At 37.3% G+C, this 16,580-nt stretch overlaps 2 protein-coding genes across 2 annotated transcripts in view; one reads left to right on the top strand and one right to left on the bottom strand.

Moving 5' to 3' along the window:
* The window catches only part of LOC134603366 (patatin-like phospholipase domain-containing protein 6), a 34,616-nt gene extending 28,081 nt beyond the window's left edge, over nt 1-6,535 (top strand). The window contains exons 30-36 of the mRNA XM_063449257.1: nt 36-152; nt 499-647; nt 3,841-3,993; nt 4,893-5,009; nt 5,121-5,214; nt 5,979-6,040; nt 6,128-6,535. Of these exons, the coding sequence (XP_063305327.1) occupies nt 36-152; nt 499-647; nt 3,841-3,993; nt 4,893-5,009; nt 5,121-5,214; nt 5,979-6,040; nt 6,128-6,190 (755 nt within the window). The 3' untranslated portion in view covers nt 6,191-6,535. The remainder of the gene's footprint in view (nt 1-35; nt 153-498; nt 648-3,840; nt 3,994-4,892; nt 5,010-5,120; nt 5,215-5,978; nt 6,041-6,127) is intronic.
* Nucleotides 6,536-14,493: 7,958 nt separating this feature from the next.
* LOC134601838 (asialoglycoprotein receptor 2-like) overlaps nt 14,494-16,580 on the bottom strand; it is a 70,169-nt gene continuing 68,082 nt past the window's right edge. The window contains exon 10 of the mRNA XM_063446339.1: nt 14,494-14,628. Coding sequence (XP_063302409.1) covers nt 14,505-14,628 — 124 coding nt within the window. The 3' untranslated portion in view covers nt 14,494-14,504. The remainder of the gene's footprint in view (nt 14,629-16,580) is intronic.

Genomic DNA, 16,580 nt, shown 5'->3' with positions numbered 1-16,580 from the left:
AATAATAATAATAATAATCAGTCCTTCTCCTACAGGCTGTTTATGGCGTTATGTTCGAGCCAGTGCCTCCTATACCCCTTATCTTCCTCCACTCTGTGACCCCCAGGATTCCCACCTGCTCCTGGATGGCTGCTATGTGAATAACCTGCCAGGTCCGTACTTTTATTTTAATTGTTATAGGAGTCTTTTTACAGTGACTTCTTCAAGCATAATGTTATTGTGTTCCCTTCCCTTAATCTAACTCATATATCACAAACCTGTGCTGACATTTTACTTTTCTCCAACATGCATCTCTTGCGTTTTCCTTTTAATTTACCTTTTTATGTTCCTTTATTGATTTTCTTGAGTTCTCAATGTTTTTCGCTGATGACTTTAATTTTTTATTGATATTTTTCCTGCATTTATTTTGAAATTTTCCTCTTATATATAATTCTCAGTTACATCCTGCTTTCCTTGCCCTAATGCTCTATGACAACTCCAGTTTTGCACCATTTTCAGCGGACGTGGCTCATTCCCTTGGAGCCCGCACTGTTCTTGCAATTGATGTTGGCCAGCAGAAAGAGTGGAACACATGGAACTATGGAGACAGCTTGTCTGGCTGGTGGCTGCTGTGGAATAGACTTAACCCCTGGAGTGAAAAAGTCAAGGTATTCTGCCTTTAGCATACAAAGTTTACATATGTCTTCTGTGTAAAGAGCTGTGTGCAGGATTTGACAAATGCATTCTGTCTTACATTTCGTATATACAATATAAGCTATCAAGTTTTTATTATTACTGTAAATTATTACATTAAATGTATCCTTGGCATGCATTATTTGGTTACTCCATTCATTAAGTGTTTTGAAGTGGTTATGGTGCTTCAAGTATTTATGTTTAGAGCTTTAGTATGAAACACTGCAGGTACAGAGATTTAGATTACCCGAGGTGTAACTCTGTTAAATCTAAAGTGCTAGTATTAAGCCACAAATGTGAGAATGCCCAAAAAAAGATTCACATGCTTTATTGGGGAGGAATACCCTAAGCCTGTTCTAACAATTATACAAAGTGACATTTAGTGAAATTAACACACTTCCTTTTAAAGGTGCGGTCATTTTATTATAAGCCACCTAAAACACCTATGTTAGATGTAAAATATAGACCATCACAGGATGCCTACCACTCCACCAAAGTACCCCAATATTGTTATATCCTAGGATGTTTTTTTTTCACACACACAATACATCTTCAATTTTCAGTTCTTCCCTATGTTTTAAATATACCTATGTAGATGGTTTAATGCCAACGTTAAGATGTATGTCTTATATAATAATGTGATGTGCAGGTGAGTGCTGATTGCCAAGCCTCCATAGCAAGCCAGTAACCAACCTCATGCTGAAGAGTTGCATTAACAACTAAACGGCTGTCCATGAGTGGTTCACTGGCTGTGATCCTCTTCCTGAGTTGTGTTTCAAAGCTGTTGTATACAGCAAACACAGAGTCAAAGGAATCCATGGAAAATGGAATGAGACAAAAATGTGGGTCTTTGTTGAGTTCATTTACATACGCCTACCCAGAATCCCTTGCAGCAGTGAGAGCACTGTTAAAGTAAGATTTCTGTGGGAAAGCAAGTCTTATGGCTTGCCTAGTGTGTGTATTTGTGTTTAGTAATGTATTATATATATATATTTATATTTGCTTTATCAAATTGTGGGCTAAATGTAACATAGATAGGGTGTTATAAAATAAAAGTGCAATCAATGTGGGAATTAACCACAAACTTTTTTAATGTAAAATATGTATTTTATGTGACAAAAATATGGAATATGAGAACTTTGAGAATGGACAAAAGCTTAGAGAAACTTAGTAGCTTGCCCTTCAGGTCTAAAAATAGTTTTTTCTCACTTGTGCCATTACGGATAGAACATATTCTGAAGCATATTAGACTGATCAGACCTGTAACAGCAGTCCGGAACCGAAATGCCAGCAATCGATGAAACGTAGTGTAATTAAAACTTCACTTTTAATCTATTCATTATAAAAAAATTATAAGAGAAAAACACACAGTCTAAAGATAAAGACAAAATCGTCACTCCTGATGATCCCGGTAGAACTGACCGAGTGAAACGCGCGTCGGGTGCGGGGCAGACTCACACTTTGACTAGGCAGCATTTTATTTGGACAAGTGGCCAGCAAATAATTAGGGCAAAGCTAGAATGCGGCTTATAACTTAGATGTTTGTAGGGTATAGCTGAACCACCCATCCTGGTATGGATAGAAACTAAATGATTTGTCTCAGTATGGCTCCCGTCTTTCATTGGATAACTTTGGCTTGGTCCTCAACTTACATTGTGTTTATTTATTTTTCCAATATATATCTATACCAGATGCTGAGCTAGAAATCAAGAAGGCACTAAGATTGATTGTTGTTTATAAATAGATACGACTAGGACACTGTTATAGCTATCTGGTTTAGTGTTGTTTGATATATACGGAATGGGATTGGAGTAGGTAGAGGCCATGTATTTAACAGACACTAAGTATTTAACAGATACTAATTCTAAGTATATGTTATCCATTTGGTTTATTACTGAATCGAATACAGAGGAACAAGCATTACTCAACTGTACAAAGAGTGACCCCTAGGGGGGAATTCAATATTACTGGGATTTACCAGTTTCAACTTACCCAAATGGAACAGTGACCCCTACTGAATAGTATATGTGGTTGCAACTTTGGGGTTTTTATAATACCCTCTTAGATGATGATCTTTCCTGGTTTTGATATAATCAGCTTTTATTCAAGGTTTTCAGAGATAACATTGAGGTTACATTTAGGTCACATTTAGATCAGCAATGGATGCAACAGAGGAGGTACATAGATAATACAAAAGTGTACATCAAACAAGGTTTGGCAGAGAACAGTTTTTACCATATAATAGAACAGTAATAAAACAATGCAGTTATCTATTTAAAGCGTACCTCAGGGATCTGTACTTGGACCCATTCTCTTTAATATTTGTATTAGTGATCTTGCAGAAGGTCTTCAACATCTGGGAAAGGGATTTAGGGGTAATAATTTCAGATGACTTAAAGGTAGGGAGAGAGTGTTATAGAGAAGCAGGAAATGCTACCAGAATGCTTGGTTGTATAGGGAGAGGTATTAGCAGTAGAAAGTGGGAAGTGCTCATGCCATTGTACAGAACACTGGTGAGACCTCACTTGGAGTATTGTACGCAGTACTGGTGACAGGATCTCCAGAAGGATATTGATACTAAGGAATGATTTTGGAGAAGGGCTACTAAACTGGTTCATGGATTGAAGGATAAAACTTACCAGAAAAGGTTAAAGGAACTTAACATGTATAACTTGGAGGAAAGACGAGACAGGGGAGATATGATAGAAACATTTAAATACATAAAGGGAATCAACACAGTAAAGGAGGAGACTATATTTAAAAGAAGAAAAACTACCCCAACAAGAGGACATAGTCTTAAATTAGAGGGGCAAAGGTTTAAAAATAATACCTGGAAATATTACTTTACAGAGAGGGTAGTGGATGCATGGAATAGACTTCCAGCTAAAGTGGTAGAGGTTAATTCAGTGAAGGAGTTTAAGCATGCGTGGGATAGGCATAAGGCTATCCTAGCTATAAGATAAGGCCAGGGACCTAATGAAAGTATTTAGAAAATATGGCAAACTAGATGGGCCGAATGGTTCTTATCTGCCATCACATTCTATGTTTCTACGTGAGTTTGAACAGGATGAATCGGAGTCCTGTCATATTGATAGCTTTATGGTATCTCGGTGGGGTTATGTCTCCACATATTCCTAGCAGTTTCTTCTTTTGCTGTTTTTCTTTTAGGTTCCAGACATGGCAGAGCTGCAGTCTCGCTTGTCCTATGTCTCATGCGTGCGTCAGCTGGAACAAGTAAAGCACAGTGGATACTGTGAGTATCTGAGTCCTCCGGTCCAGCGCTTCAACACTACAGATTTCAACCGCTTCCAGGAGATACATGTACGTTTGCATTATTTTGCTTTCCTATCTTAACCAACATCAAAACCACTCCCTGGCGTTCAGATGATTAATTCTCTTTAGTTTTATCCCTTCAAATAGTATCCCACCGTTTTCTAATGTAGCAATTCCAAAACATGGGGATGCTGTTGTATTTATAAATTGTATTTATTATTATAGTCTTATTTTATAATCTTTGATCAAAAGTTCAATCTGTACATACAATATAAAGGAATGCCACACACATTAACTTATCTTTCTGTAGAAAGGGGTTAGCTTATGCAATAATACTTAAAAAGAAACTGTTACTTGCTCACTTTCAGCATAACCTAACATCTAAATGCAATTATAGCCTTAGGCCTTGCTAAAATTATTATACAAATTCTCTTTAGTTTATAGATAATCTTGCCTAGCAAATTATTATATGCTAGCCTGACAAATTATTCAAATGAGTTAACTCTTACAGTACCATACGTACAGCGCATGCATGCAGACAGCGCGGCTAGAGTAAATGCCTGATGCAATTGTTTGATAGGCGACCAAGCATGCAGCGCGAAAGAGCAGCAGAGGTAAGTTGTTTTTACTTAGCTCTGCTGTTCTGTTCACTCCAATAAATGTTAAATAACATATAATGGGGTGAATGGACATGGAACTGTCACTACTTTGGGAGTGTTAATTCTGTTTTAATGTGTTGGGAGCAAAATGCAAGGGTGATGTCAGAAATACATTTTACAGATTATTGTAGGTACATAATATAGCTTACCAGTAGAGATGGCAGAGGCTGAGATAGTGAAAGAGTTTGAGAAGGACTGGGTTGAACATGCTGCTGTCCTAAAGCAGGAAATTAAATTTAGAATAAAGCCAAACAGCTTACCCTAAAATGTATGGTTTCTCTTCATCAGGATGTGGGTTATGAGTATGGAAAGCTTATTTTTACTGAATGGCACCGTGGTGATCTCATTGAGAAAATGCTGAAGGATAGAAGCACTGCTGAATTTTATCAGCATCAAGAGCGTTCTGTAAGTCTAATGTCACTACTGCTTCTTCCACTTAATCGCTCGTGTTATTGATATGTTATTGTGTGTCATTACCACTGGATAAACTGCCATCACTCTGATTTGTTCTTGTAGGATGAAGTTGTACCAGGATTCACAGACCTGGCAGAAATTGTCTCTCGTATTGAACCTGCAGCGAGCCGAAAATCATTCCCAGAGCAGAAAATAGGTGAGTGACCAGAGTACGCAAGATGTAGGAATCATTCTATTAGTAAAATTAATTATTTCTTTAAGAGGTACTGCTGTGAAAAAAAATGGTTGCATGTGTAAATTGTTTAGTATTTGTGAAAATGGTATTTTTTGTTGTTGTTCATTTTCTATACTTCACCTCTGGCCGTGACTAGTATTCTGATAGATACAACTAATTTAATCCAGTATACTTCACTTCAAACTAACTTTATATCCCACAACATTTTTAGAACTATTCTAAGTTAAAATAATACAGATACACACACACACACACACACACACAAACACACTACGCCCTACAGCCACAAGGCCCATGTACTCCATGTTACATACCTGTATTTTATAATTTTGTTTGTTAATTTGTTTTTTCAGTACATAGAGGTGATCAAGTTTATGGCAAGGCAAATTTATGCTCTAATGTGGAAACCTCCAAAGGGTCACCTATAGCGGAAGGGCGGGTTGCTGAACCCTAAAAGAACCTGGTCTGCATTCCAAATATACACAGAAAAATGGGAGTTGGGGGCAAACCCAGAACATGCATTTTTCAGTAGTGGTGCTGCTGTAAAGACCAAAATATATACAAAATACAGACTAAGGAACAGCGCACACACATGAAAAAAAGCACACATTTTAGGACAAAGCTATCTACTGTTGTAGGCATTCTGTTTTCCCTACAATTGGACTGAACCAGTGTCTCTTTCACATTTCTTTAAATATTTTGTATGGACTTTACTCTTTTTATAGCGGAGAACATGCATAGTGGTGACAAAGATTTACCATGGAAAGCGAGCAGAGAATGTGAAACGGTAAGGATGGGCAATTCCTGCAGGTATTTTCTTCATAATTTTGTATGTATCACTAATTATTTCATCATCTCTCTTTCACCAAATCAGGATGAAGAGAAGACCTTAAGGATGAGTCAATGGAAAGGCCTAGCACATCAAACTGTGACCTAGTGAAACCCTTTATAAATCCACTCTCTTACCCGTGTCTGTCAGTATACTACAGACATTGCTACAGCTAATTTCTACATTACATTTTTTATTTTATTTTATTTTTTTTGATCATATTCATGATGAGAACTATACCCATGAGTGACACAATCATTAGAGAACGTTTGCCAGTATTGGGTGCAAATAAAAATGTTCATTGTTGCACAAAGCTTCCTCTCTCACTCTAGGGAGAAGCAGCTTTTAGGAAAGGTAGCTAAAAGTGATGTTTCTGAACTCCAACAATCTCATATTTGTTAAAGTGGAACTGTCATTTTTCTTGATTTTTTCTCTATTATCTTTACTTAAACTATATATTCAACAACTATATATGGCTGAAGAATGAGAAATAAAATTAAATATAGAAATGGGCTCATCCATCTCAGCTCCCCATCAATCTTCTTAAAAGCTCTTTCTTTTGCTCATGAGAGTCAACATACAGACATCATTCAGAGAAGAGGTGGGATTAAATAATGTCAGCTCCTCATATACAATGTGTGCCTGGACTAAGCTGGTGATGCAATTTGTTATGTTGGGCAACAAAATTGTAAATGAAGGTGGAAGGGGTTTTCAATCACAATTTTTTCCCCACCATAACCTTTTTGGTTTTTGCTTCCCAAGCACTACCAAGCCTCAATAAGCAAACCAGTAACCAACCTCATGCTGGTGATTTGCATTAACAATGAAACAGCTGTCCATGGTTTTGCATCTTTTCCTAAATTGTGTTTTAAAGCTGTTGTATACAGCAAACACAGATTAAAAGGAATCCATGTTTAAAATGGAATGAGGCAAAAATGTGATTCTTTGTTAAACTAATTTGCATATGCCCACCCAGAATCCTTTACTGTAGTAACATCACTGCAAACTTGTGATTTCTGTCGGAAAAGCAAGTCTTGACTGGCCTGCAGATTTTTGTTTAAAATTGTATTAGCTATCCACAGACTTCAGGTGGAAGGGGTTTTCAATCACAATTTGTTCCCCACCATAACCTTTTTGGTTTTTGCTTACATAGAACAACAAACAGATACATTTGCAGTTATTATTGTTAGTTATTTACGCACTGCCAAACATAGGTAAACCTGCAGGTAATGAGTTATTTACACTCGGACAAGCATTAATAAACCTACAGTTCAAAGGGAAACTGTCGCTTCCCAGGATAAGCCCTGATACCTAATAAATATGTATTTTTGAGGCTTGGAAAAAAAAAGCATCACATAAAAAATGTTCAACACAAGCTTGATTCAATGCTATAATTTTAAGAGAAGTGACAGTTCCACTTTAGTATGTACCGATTTATACACTCACAAGCATAGACACATCTGGAGTTAATTACTCACAAGCATAGAAAGATCTGCAGTTTTAGTAATTTAAACATACACAAACCTAACATCTTGTAGATCTTCATGTTTTGTTTTCCCGAGATTAACGCGCACACACACAATATATTCCTTTTTAAAAATAAATCTAGTGTTATTTATTGCTGACTTACAAACGCACAAACCTAATTGATTACTTTTGATGAACAGATCAATGCAATTATTTATTAGTGATTTACACACGCATAAGCTTGACTGATTAAAGAATCACTTCAGGCACCAAAACAACTTGGTAGGTTTTTGCCTCATATTTATTCTGTGTTTTTTCCCTGTTAAATGTCTTTAGTTTTGAAGTTTTCTGCATCATAGTCCTGCCCCTTTAGCTACACCTCTCCTCACCACAGAATATCTTCCTGATTGCAAGTCGTGTTGGGACTGCAGTGTTTCTTTAAGGGTCAAGAATTGTCTAAAAATTATAGAATATATATTTTGTTAAGTTCAAACATACACTGTGTGCAGAATTATTAGGCAAATGAGTATTTTGACCACATCATCCTCTTTATGCATGTTGTCTTACTCCAAGCTGTATAGGCTCGAAAGCCTACTACCAATTAAGCATATTAGGTGATGTGCATCTCTGTAATGAGAAGGGGTGTGGTCTAATGACATCAACACCCTATATCAGGTGTGCATAATTATTAGGCAACTTCCTTTCCTTTGGCAAAATGGGTCAAAAGAAGGACTTGACAGGCTCAGAAAAGTAAAAAATAGTGAGATATCTTGCAGAGGGATGCAGCACTCTTAAAATTGCAAAGCTTCTGAAGCGTGATCATCGAACAATCAAGCGTTTCATTCAAAATAGTCAACAGGGTCGCAAGAAGCGTGTGGAGAAACCAAGGCGCAAAATAACTGCCCATGAACTGAGAAAAGTCAAGCGTGCAGCTGCCAAGATGCCACTTGCCACCAGTTTGGCCATATTTCAGAGCTGCAACATCACTGGAGTGCCCAAAAGCACAAGGTGTGCAATACTCAGAGACATGGCCAAGGTAAGAAAGGCTGAAAGACGACCACCACTGAACAAGACACACAAGCTGAAACGTCAAGACTGGGCCAAGAAATATCTCAAGACTGATTTTTCTAAGGTTTTATGGACTGATGAAATGAGAGTGAGTCTTGATGGGCCAGATGGATGGATTGGTAAAGGGCAGAGAGCTCCAGTCCAACTCAGACTCCAGCAAGGTGGAGGTGGAGTACTGGTTTGGGCTGGTATCATCAAAGATGAGCTTGTGGAGCCTTTTCGGGTTGAGGATAGAGTCAAGCTCAACTCCCAGTTTCTGGAAGACACCTTCTTCAAGCAGTGGTACAGGAAGAAGTCTGCATCCTTCAAGAAAAACATGATTTCCATGCAGGACAATGCTGCATCACACGCGTCCAAGTAATCCACAGCGTGGCTGGCAAGAAAGGGTATAAAAGAAGAAAATCTAATGACATGGCCTCCTTGTTCACCTGATCTGAACCCCATTGAGAACCTGTGGTCCATCATCAAATGTGAGATTTACAAGGAGGGAAAACAGTACACCTCTCTGAACAGTGTCTGGGAGGCTGTGGTTGCTGCTGCACGCAATGTTGATGGTGAACAGATCAAAACACTGACAGAATCCATGGATGGCAGGCTTTTGAGTGTCCTTGCAAAGAAAGGTGGCTATATTGGTCACTGATTTGTTTTTTTTATGTTTTTGAATGTAAGAAATGTATATTTGTGAATGTTGAGATGTTATATTGGTTTCACTGGTAAAAATAAATAATTGAAATGGGTATATATTTGTTTTTTTTTAAGTTGCCTAATAATTATGCACAGTAATGGTCACCTGCAAACACAGATATCCCCCTAAAATAGCTATAACTAAAAACAAACTAAAAACTACTTCCAAAAATATTCAGCTTTGATATTAATGAGTTTTTTGGGTTCATTGAGAACATGGTTGTTGTTCAATAATAAAATTAATCCTCAAAAATACAACTTGCCTAATAATTCTGCACTCCCTGTATATAATTACTGTTTTGTACAATATTCCATATGTTTATTGCTGTGGATTGATCCGCTTTCCTATTTCCAAGTTTCCCTTCTCTTTCCTTCCCCGAATAGTATGTTTAAATATTCTTTATTATTTGTTGTGAAATACATTATAACCTTAATAAAACTTATTTGAAAATAATTGACTTGAAAATGTATGTTAGTTTTTGACTGATTTTGTTTTATAGATATATGTGATTATGGGGGATTATTCTAGCGTGTGTTTAAATAATTTACCCAACACACTCAGAGGGGTCACCCTAGCAACACAGGGGTTTGACAAGAAAGGTGTCTTTCTTAGTATGGGATTGCGGAACCCACAGAAACACAGTAAGTAATGCAGAGGAAAAAATAGAGTTTAAAGAGAAATAAAGTTCACTCATCCCAACGGAGCATTGGACCTCAGGCTTACCCAGGAGCAGTGGGAGAAACTGCTAGTGCCTGAAACCTAACCCCAGGGGTAGGAGGTAGCAGGGAGGGGCTCACCCACTCGCCAACAAACCAGGCCACAGCCTGGGGCCCAGCAGAGAGAAAGCGCTGCAAAGCAAACTTTGGGGCCGGACAGTGATAGGGCCGGCTGAAATCGAGCAGAGGTAGGCAGCATAATGCCCAAGTGAGCAGGAGTCCTGAGCAATACACATAACAAAAAGATAGGTTAGGGGTAAATATATTTCCGCAGAACAACCGGCTATGTACAGCCTCCTTTAACTGTGCCATTAACCTCTTATGTTCCAACTACCCATGTTGCTGAGGCACCTATTAACCTGTACTACACCACCATAGCTAGATGTGCACAGGTCTTGCATATTAATCCATGTTTGTCAGGTTTCCAACCAAAGCGTGATAACCACATGCTTCCCCTTGAGTCCACTCCTCGGGTTATTCTAAACCCTAGGCCCACAGAGCATTACCTGCGCACAGTTCTGTGCTCTCCTGTCACCCTCATCTTTGAGCTGTCAAGGGTGCTGTTCTCGTAGTATTAATAATAAATTTAGTGCAGGAATATATCATTGTATTGCTACTGTTGAATGTTCTTTTTTTCTCCATATATGATACTGCTGAATGCTCATGTCATTTAAAACATGTACTACAAAAATAAAGAAAAAGATAAAGGCCGCAGCCTAGCACATGTGAGGGAGGACTGAAACACCAATATGGGAGTGGGAGGAATGGGTCGCGATTGGAGCACAAGGGAATGGCATAAAATAGCCAGGAAAGTGAGGGACGCGATTGCAGAGCCTTTATAGCCCAGCAGAATCTGGGGAGAAGACCCTACTATTAGGATAAGACTACGCTCTACCAGTAGTCATAATAAAGAAAAAACGCAAAAAGGGCACAATAAACAGAATACAATGAGTAAGAACACTCTATGCTGTTGAGAACTCACCAGGAGGCAGCAACAAATAAATAGGAAGGGTGGGGGGGCTGGCTTATTCTGGGTTTTATATCTTGAAATAAAGGACTAGAAACAACCAGTGTTACCTGTTTCTTTACTGCTGGAGGTGTCCGTAAAGAAGGGGAAAGCAAATATAAAGCCTCCTGTTTCGCTATAAAATTAGTTATTTATAGACACAGCTTTATCTTTTATAGATCTTCAATTTTTTTATTAAGACATGTCACATTATATTGTAATTTGTTTATAAAAATATAATAATTGTTGTTATCACATTTATTCCTCTCTCATTAGTTCATGCTCCCGCAATCCCAGGCATCTCTTTGACACCTTTAACTCTCTTCTTCGCCCTGCTGTGGCCACCCCCCAAACTCACCTTATTGCTGATAGCTTTGCATGCTACTTTACCGACAAGATTAAACAGCTAAGGAGAGAATTCTCCCCACCTTGTCATTCTCTTTCTCAACCGCACATAGATCTGTCCCATCTCACCTTATCAGATCTCTCTCGCCCTGTCTTGTGCCTCCCTTAACACGCATATTCAACTGCTCTCTCTCTTCTGGCATTGTCCCTGCTGACCTTAAACATGCCACTGTAGTAAAAACAAAGAGAATGTTACCTGCGCTCTGGCCTAAATCCCTATGTACATTTAAACAAAATGGAGGCTCTTTAGTTTTATCCCAATGACCATTTGAATATACAAGCTCACCTGCCACGTCAAGGCAATCCTCACGAGGTGAGTCCTACTCTAGCCATTAGATTTGCTGATATCAGCCAAGAATCTCCAATAAGACAGGAAGGGGTATTTTATAAACCCTTTCACATTTAACCCTTTATAGGGCTTCTACACACACAATAAACTTTGCTGGTATCAGACAAAGTGTAAACATCTCTAATGAGACATGAAGGGGTGTTTTATAAACCCCTACATACCCTGAATAGGGCTATAACATATAAATCACCTTGCCGGTATCAGTTAGAAGGCAAATTTCTCTGTTGTGCCTGTTTTTTTTCTTTAAATAATCTACCAGTGCCCCAAAATTAGATTCTTGATCTGCGCTTGAACGGCGAGCATTTCTACCGAACAGGGGCCCAGTATATGCAGCTGCGCTGTACATATATACAGCCTAGAATTTATTTTGACTTGAAACGCCTTGGGAAAATATTAAAATATTAAAGGCACCTTGAACCGAAAAAGTTTGAGAACCACTGGGACACACTATAGGGGGATAAGAAAGAAAAGGTGGATTAAGAGGCACACAAGTGAAGATGCTTTTTTTTGTGGGGTGGGAGGGCACCAAATTCATAATCGCCTGTATACCTCAAAATCCTTGCACCGGCCCTGACTAATCCGTGACTAGTTGCAGCTGCCCTGATCTCATAGAACAATACCAGGGCTGGAAAATAGAGCACACCGCTGAATGTGGAGTGGATGTGCTATGGTCAAATGCAAATATCACAAGTTTTAGAATGAAATGTATTTCTTAAACTGTGTACTTTGTCTTTAAGAGATATTGCAAACTGGCAAGGTGTTCGAAATGGAACATATTGTTTTTCATAACTGTTTCTTTAAGCAATAACCTCTTACCTACCTTCAGTGCATAATATGTTTACGCCATTTTGTCCCAGACGAATTACAATAACAATAATGCATAAACAAGCTTCAAGGCTATGCTACGACTCTTTCAGTACACAATATACTGTGGTAACCCTAAGTAGATAAAGATGTTCAGACTGTAAGATGCCATCTTGAACTGAGTCAGGAAAATTACCATGACGTATACACCCTTTAGTTATGAACTTGTATTTTTGCCATGTTAAGGGAGGTCCTAAAATGAATAAAGTAAAAAAAAGTTACTTTTTCATATATGAACTGCGGTGACCCTAAAATGACGACTCCTAAGGTATAAATAGGTGTACTTTTAAATGTTAAGGAACAGAGGAGAGACTTGGAGACAGACGCTGCTCCATCTTAAAATGACAGAGAGGCTGACATGATGACATGTTCAGAAGGGTATGTTAACCTATTAATGATATTTGCAAGCATTTAGCTTAATCTTATAAACTCTGCCATAATGGATTTTATATGTCTATATTTATATTTTTATATAATAAATATCTAAAAGACAAACCTTTATTGCTTCCAAGACAATCCTTATTTTATATTGTATTCTCAATTATTTATATATGTTAAATAGAGGATCTCTTACACTAACTATATAAAATTATGGCTAAGAAATCTGTATGGTTAGCCCTGCTAAGTTCTATGCTTTAAGCCGTCATAGTGGTAAATAAGGGAACCAGCAGCGATTACAGATAGAACAGAGGAAAGAGTCAAGGAGAGTAATTATGCTCTTATAACGGGAGTTAGATGTTGAGTCCTGCACCAGTTGAATCGTGATCGTAGAACCCTCCTTCAAACTGCTGAAACTTTTTACAGAAGCAGAGAATTTGGTATCCAACATATTGAAGCATGACTGTAGGATGTGTAGTATAGTGTAGGTGCCCTTTAAGGCATGTTCAGGGGCAAATTCTTAGGGGGTATATCTCTCCCTCTTCACTTTCTCTTTCTGCTGTCTATTTTTTCTACCATTATTTTTGCTACTTCTATATATGGTTCTGATACAAATTGATACTGACTTTACACTGTGTGTCCTGCTTTGGATATTTACTATTTGTTTGATGTAGAAACCGTGAGTCTTTATTTCTCTGCTACTAGAGTAACATCAAACAACATATATATGAAAGGAAAGGCTTACATCCATTCGATGAAGGTGTTATTGATTACATTGGTACTTTTTAAAATTATATTTTGATATTATATTCATAAAATTTGATAATTTTAATATTTACTTTTCTAGGTTGTTTTCCCTTGTTTCAAGTTGTATTCACCCCTTTTGTTTCAGTTAACCTCAATCATTCCTTCTTATCCAGCTTTCAATTTATTATTTGTAATTTATGATCCTGTCCAATGAAGTATAAATCCTTTAATTCTTTATACATTTATTATTCTAGCATAATTTTTAATATATTGACACAATAATTCCTTTAAATACATATATAATTACAAAAGTTGTCATTTTAATAAAAAAAACTTTCATAATACTTGAGAAAAAAGCTATAGAAAAGTATAGTGTATTACACTATATTCAGTCTGTTCTTTTCCAGATATTCTCATTAGGTTCATATATTGCATTACACCAAACCCGCCTTCATTTCGCACAGATTGTATTGCATTTTATGATCACATTTATATTTCACATTTGGGATAACATCTTTAGGTATTAGAAATCCTCCAGTTTTGTGTATGTTTTTTCCCAAGTTGTTGGTGTTTTGAGGGAACACTTTAACATTTTCTTTTTCGATTTTTCTGATATTTTGGCATATAGTGGTTATTAATTATTATGTTTCATAATACTGCTAATTACTGGCAGCAAATGTATATAAAAAGGGAAAAATACCCCATTTATGGGTTATAATATTTGTGGTAATGGAAGGTCACATTTTCTTACAGACAAAGTTATTTTTAATTGTACAGTCTATGTCATTCCATAATCCTGATTTGATCTCAACACAGTTTTCTCTACTGCCAGCGTTGTTAGGTTCATTTTGACTCCAGGAGCTGTAATGATAATAGATTTACCTTTAGGTTACATTTATTTTTTAAACTAATAATTAGAAAACATAAATAATTGTGGAAGTTTTTTTTTTTTTTTAAAAACTAGGTATTTAAAAATGATTAACCCATAAAAAAGTATAGCAGCTGAACGAAGAAAGACACCCAGTGTACATAAAAATCAACAAATAATTAAAATGACTAGCAGCTCTACAAATAGGAATAATAGACCAAAACCTAGGCAAATGTCTATATATATATATATACATACCGCAAAACAATAATGAAGCACCAGTCACAAACATGCACATCGTAATTGCCTCAATACAGCAATCCCAGTGTGTAAACAAAACAATACAATTTTAAACTTATACAGAATATCTGTGATGTCTGTAACAAGTTTGGAGAAAAAGTGGGAAGTCTAATTAAATACATTTTAGTTCATCTAGCACTATTTAATTTGTGTCCCATGTTAAAATTAGTGTAGGAGTAGGACTGACCGATATTGGAGTACTGTGACATAGTAGTAGGCTTAACATGATCTGACCTCATGGTGGAACTGAATCCCCATGTGTGTTTGCCGAGTTAGATGATTTTAAGTAGCATTGTAAAATTTAAAACTGTAATTTTGTGCATGCACTGTTCCTTATTCTGTAGTTTTGTAACGAGTTTGTAGACAGTTTCCAAATGTTGTGTAAACGTAGTCTCTGCTGGACTAAAGATAGAGTTAGTGTTTCTGTAAGAGAATTGATTTCCTCATCAATTCTGTTAGAGAAATATGAACTCCATTTTTGGGACTTAACGAGTGTAAGGAAGTAATTAAGAAAATTTTAAGAGACAACTGAATAAATTGTTCCAAGATCTTTTAACTAGAAAAAAGGAAAAATAAATGATGTGATAAAACAAAAAAACTCAATAAGGAATAATATCCCAAGTAGGAGTATATTTTTATTTTTTATATACATAGCTTAAATTAGAACACTCAGTAGCAAACGGTAGAAAAGAAAAGGAACCTTTTGGGAGACGTTAACACTAATTATAAGCTGAAAACGTATTCAAGGGATTAATTGTCCCCAGTTCCCACCATTAGGTTTACCACATGAAAATCAATCGGAGGAAAACAGTGGAATAGAAGGCTCCGCCGCTGGTACAGGCCTTCTCAGGTTGGGAAAGTGTCCGTCTTTCGCGCCCGATCGGGCTGCTAGGCCTCACTGTCCTCACCAACAGCCTCTGCAATAGGCACTACTCTCCAGATTGGTTCCCCCAGTTAGCGCTCCGCTAAGTCCACACCAGGGACCGATTGGGAGCAGTAAATGGCTAAAAGCCAGGCAGAAGCTAAGGCCAGATAAGGAACCCTGGCAGAACACGTCTGGTCGCCATGAGTGTCAGCCTTCCCGAGAGTAATTTTAATCTATTTAGTGTTGAACTACTGTGTCCTCAAGTTCAGGTTTTAAAAAAGAGCTAAAATTTGCTCCTACAAATGTGAACCATTTTGACAATTTTATGGGTATTAACCATTTTATGCGATCCTTAGCTATTCTTTTAAAAATTCCCTACTGCAAAACACTATATTTCAAAAAACTAGTCAGTCCAGCAATGGAAGCTTTCAACAAACTGGTGCTGGCTGATTTAAAGGGACACTATAGTCACCTGAACAACTTTAGCTTTATAAAGCAGTTTGGGTGTATAGAACATGCCCCTGCAGCCTCACTGCTCAATCCTCTGCCATTTAGGAGGTAAATCCCTTTGTTTATGAACCCAAGTCACACCTCCCTGCATGTGACTTGCACAGCCTTCCATAAACACTTCCTGTAAAGAGAGCCTTATTTAGGCTTTCTTTATTGCAAGTTCTGTTTAATTCAGATTTTCTTATCCCCTGCTATGTTAATAGCTTGCTAGACCCTGCAAGAGCCTCCTGTATGTGATTAAAGTTCAATTTAGAGATACAATTATTTAAG

The sequence above is a fragment of the Pelobates fuscus genome, chromosome 3 (genome assembly GCF_036172605.1).
Source record: "Pelobates fuscus isolate aPelFus1 chromosome 3, aPelFus1.pri, whole genome shotgun sequence".
NCBI classification, from domain to species: domain Eukaryota; kingdom Metazoa; phylum Chordata; class Amphibia; order Anura; family Pelobatidae; genus Pelobates; species Pelobates fuscus.
This window is presented reverse-complemented; position numbering and strand designations above follow the sequence as displayed.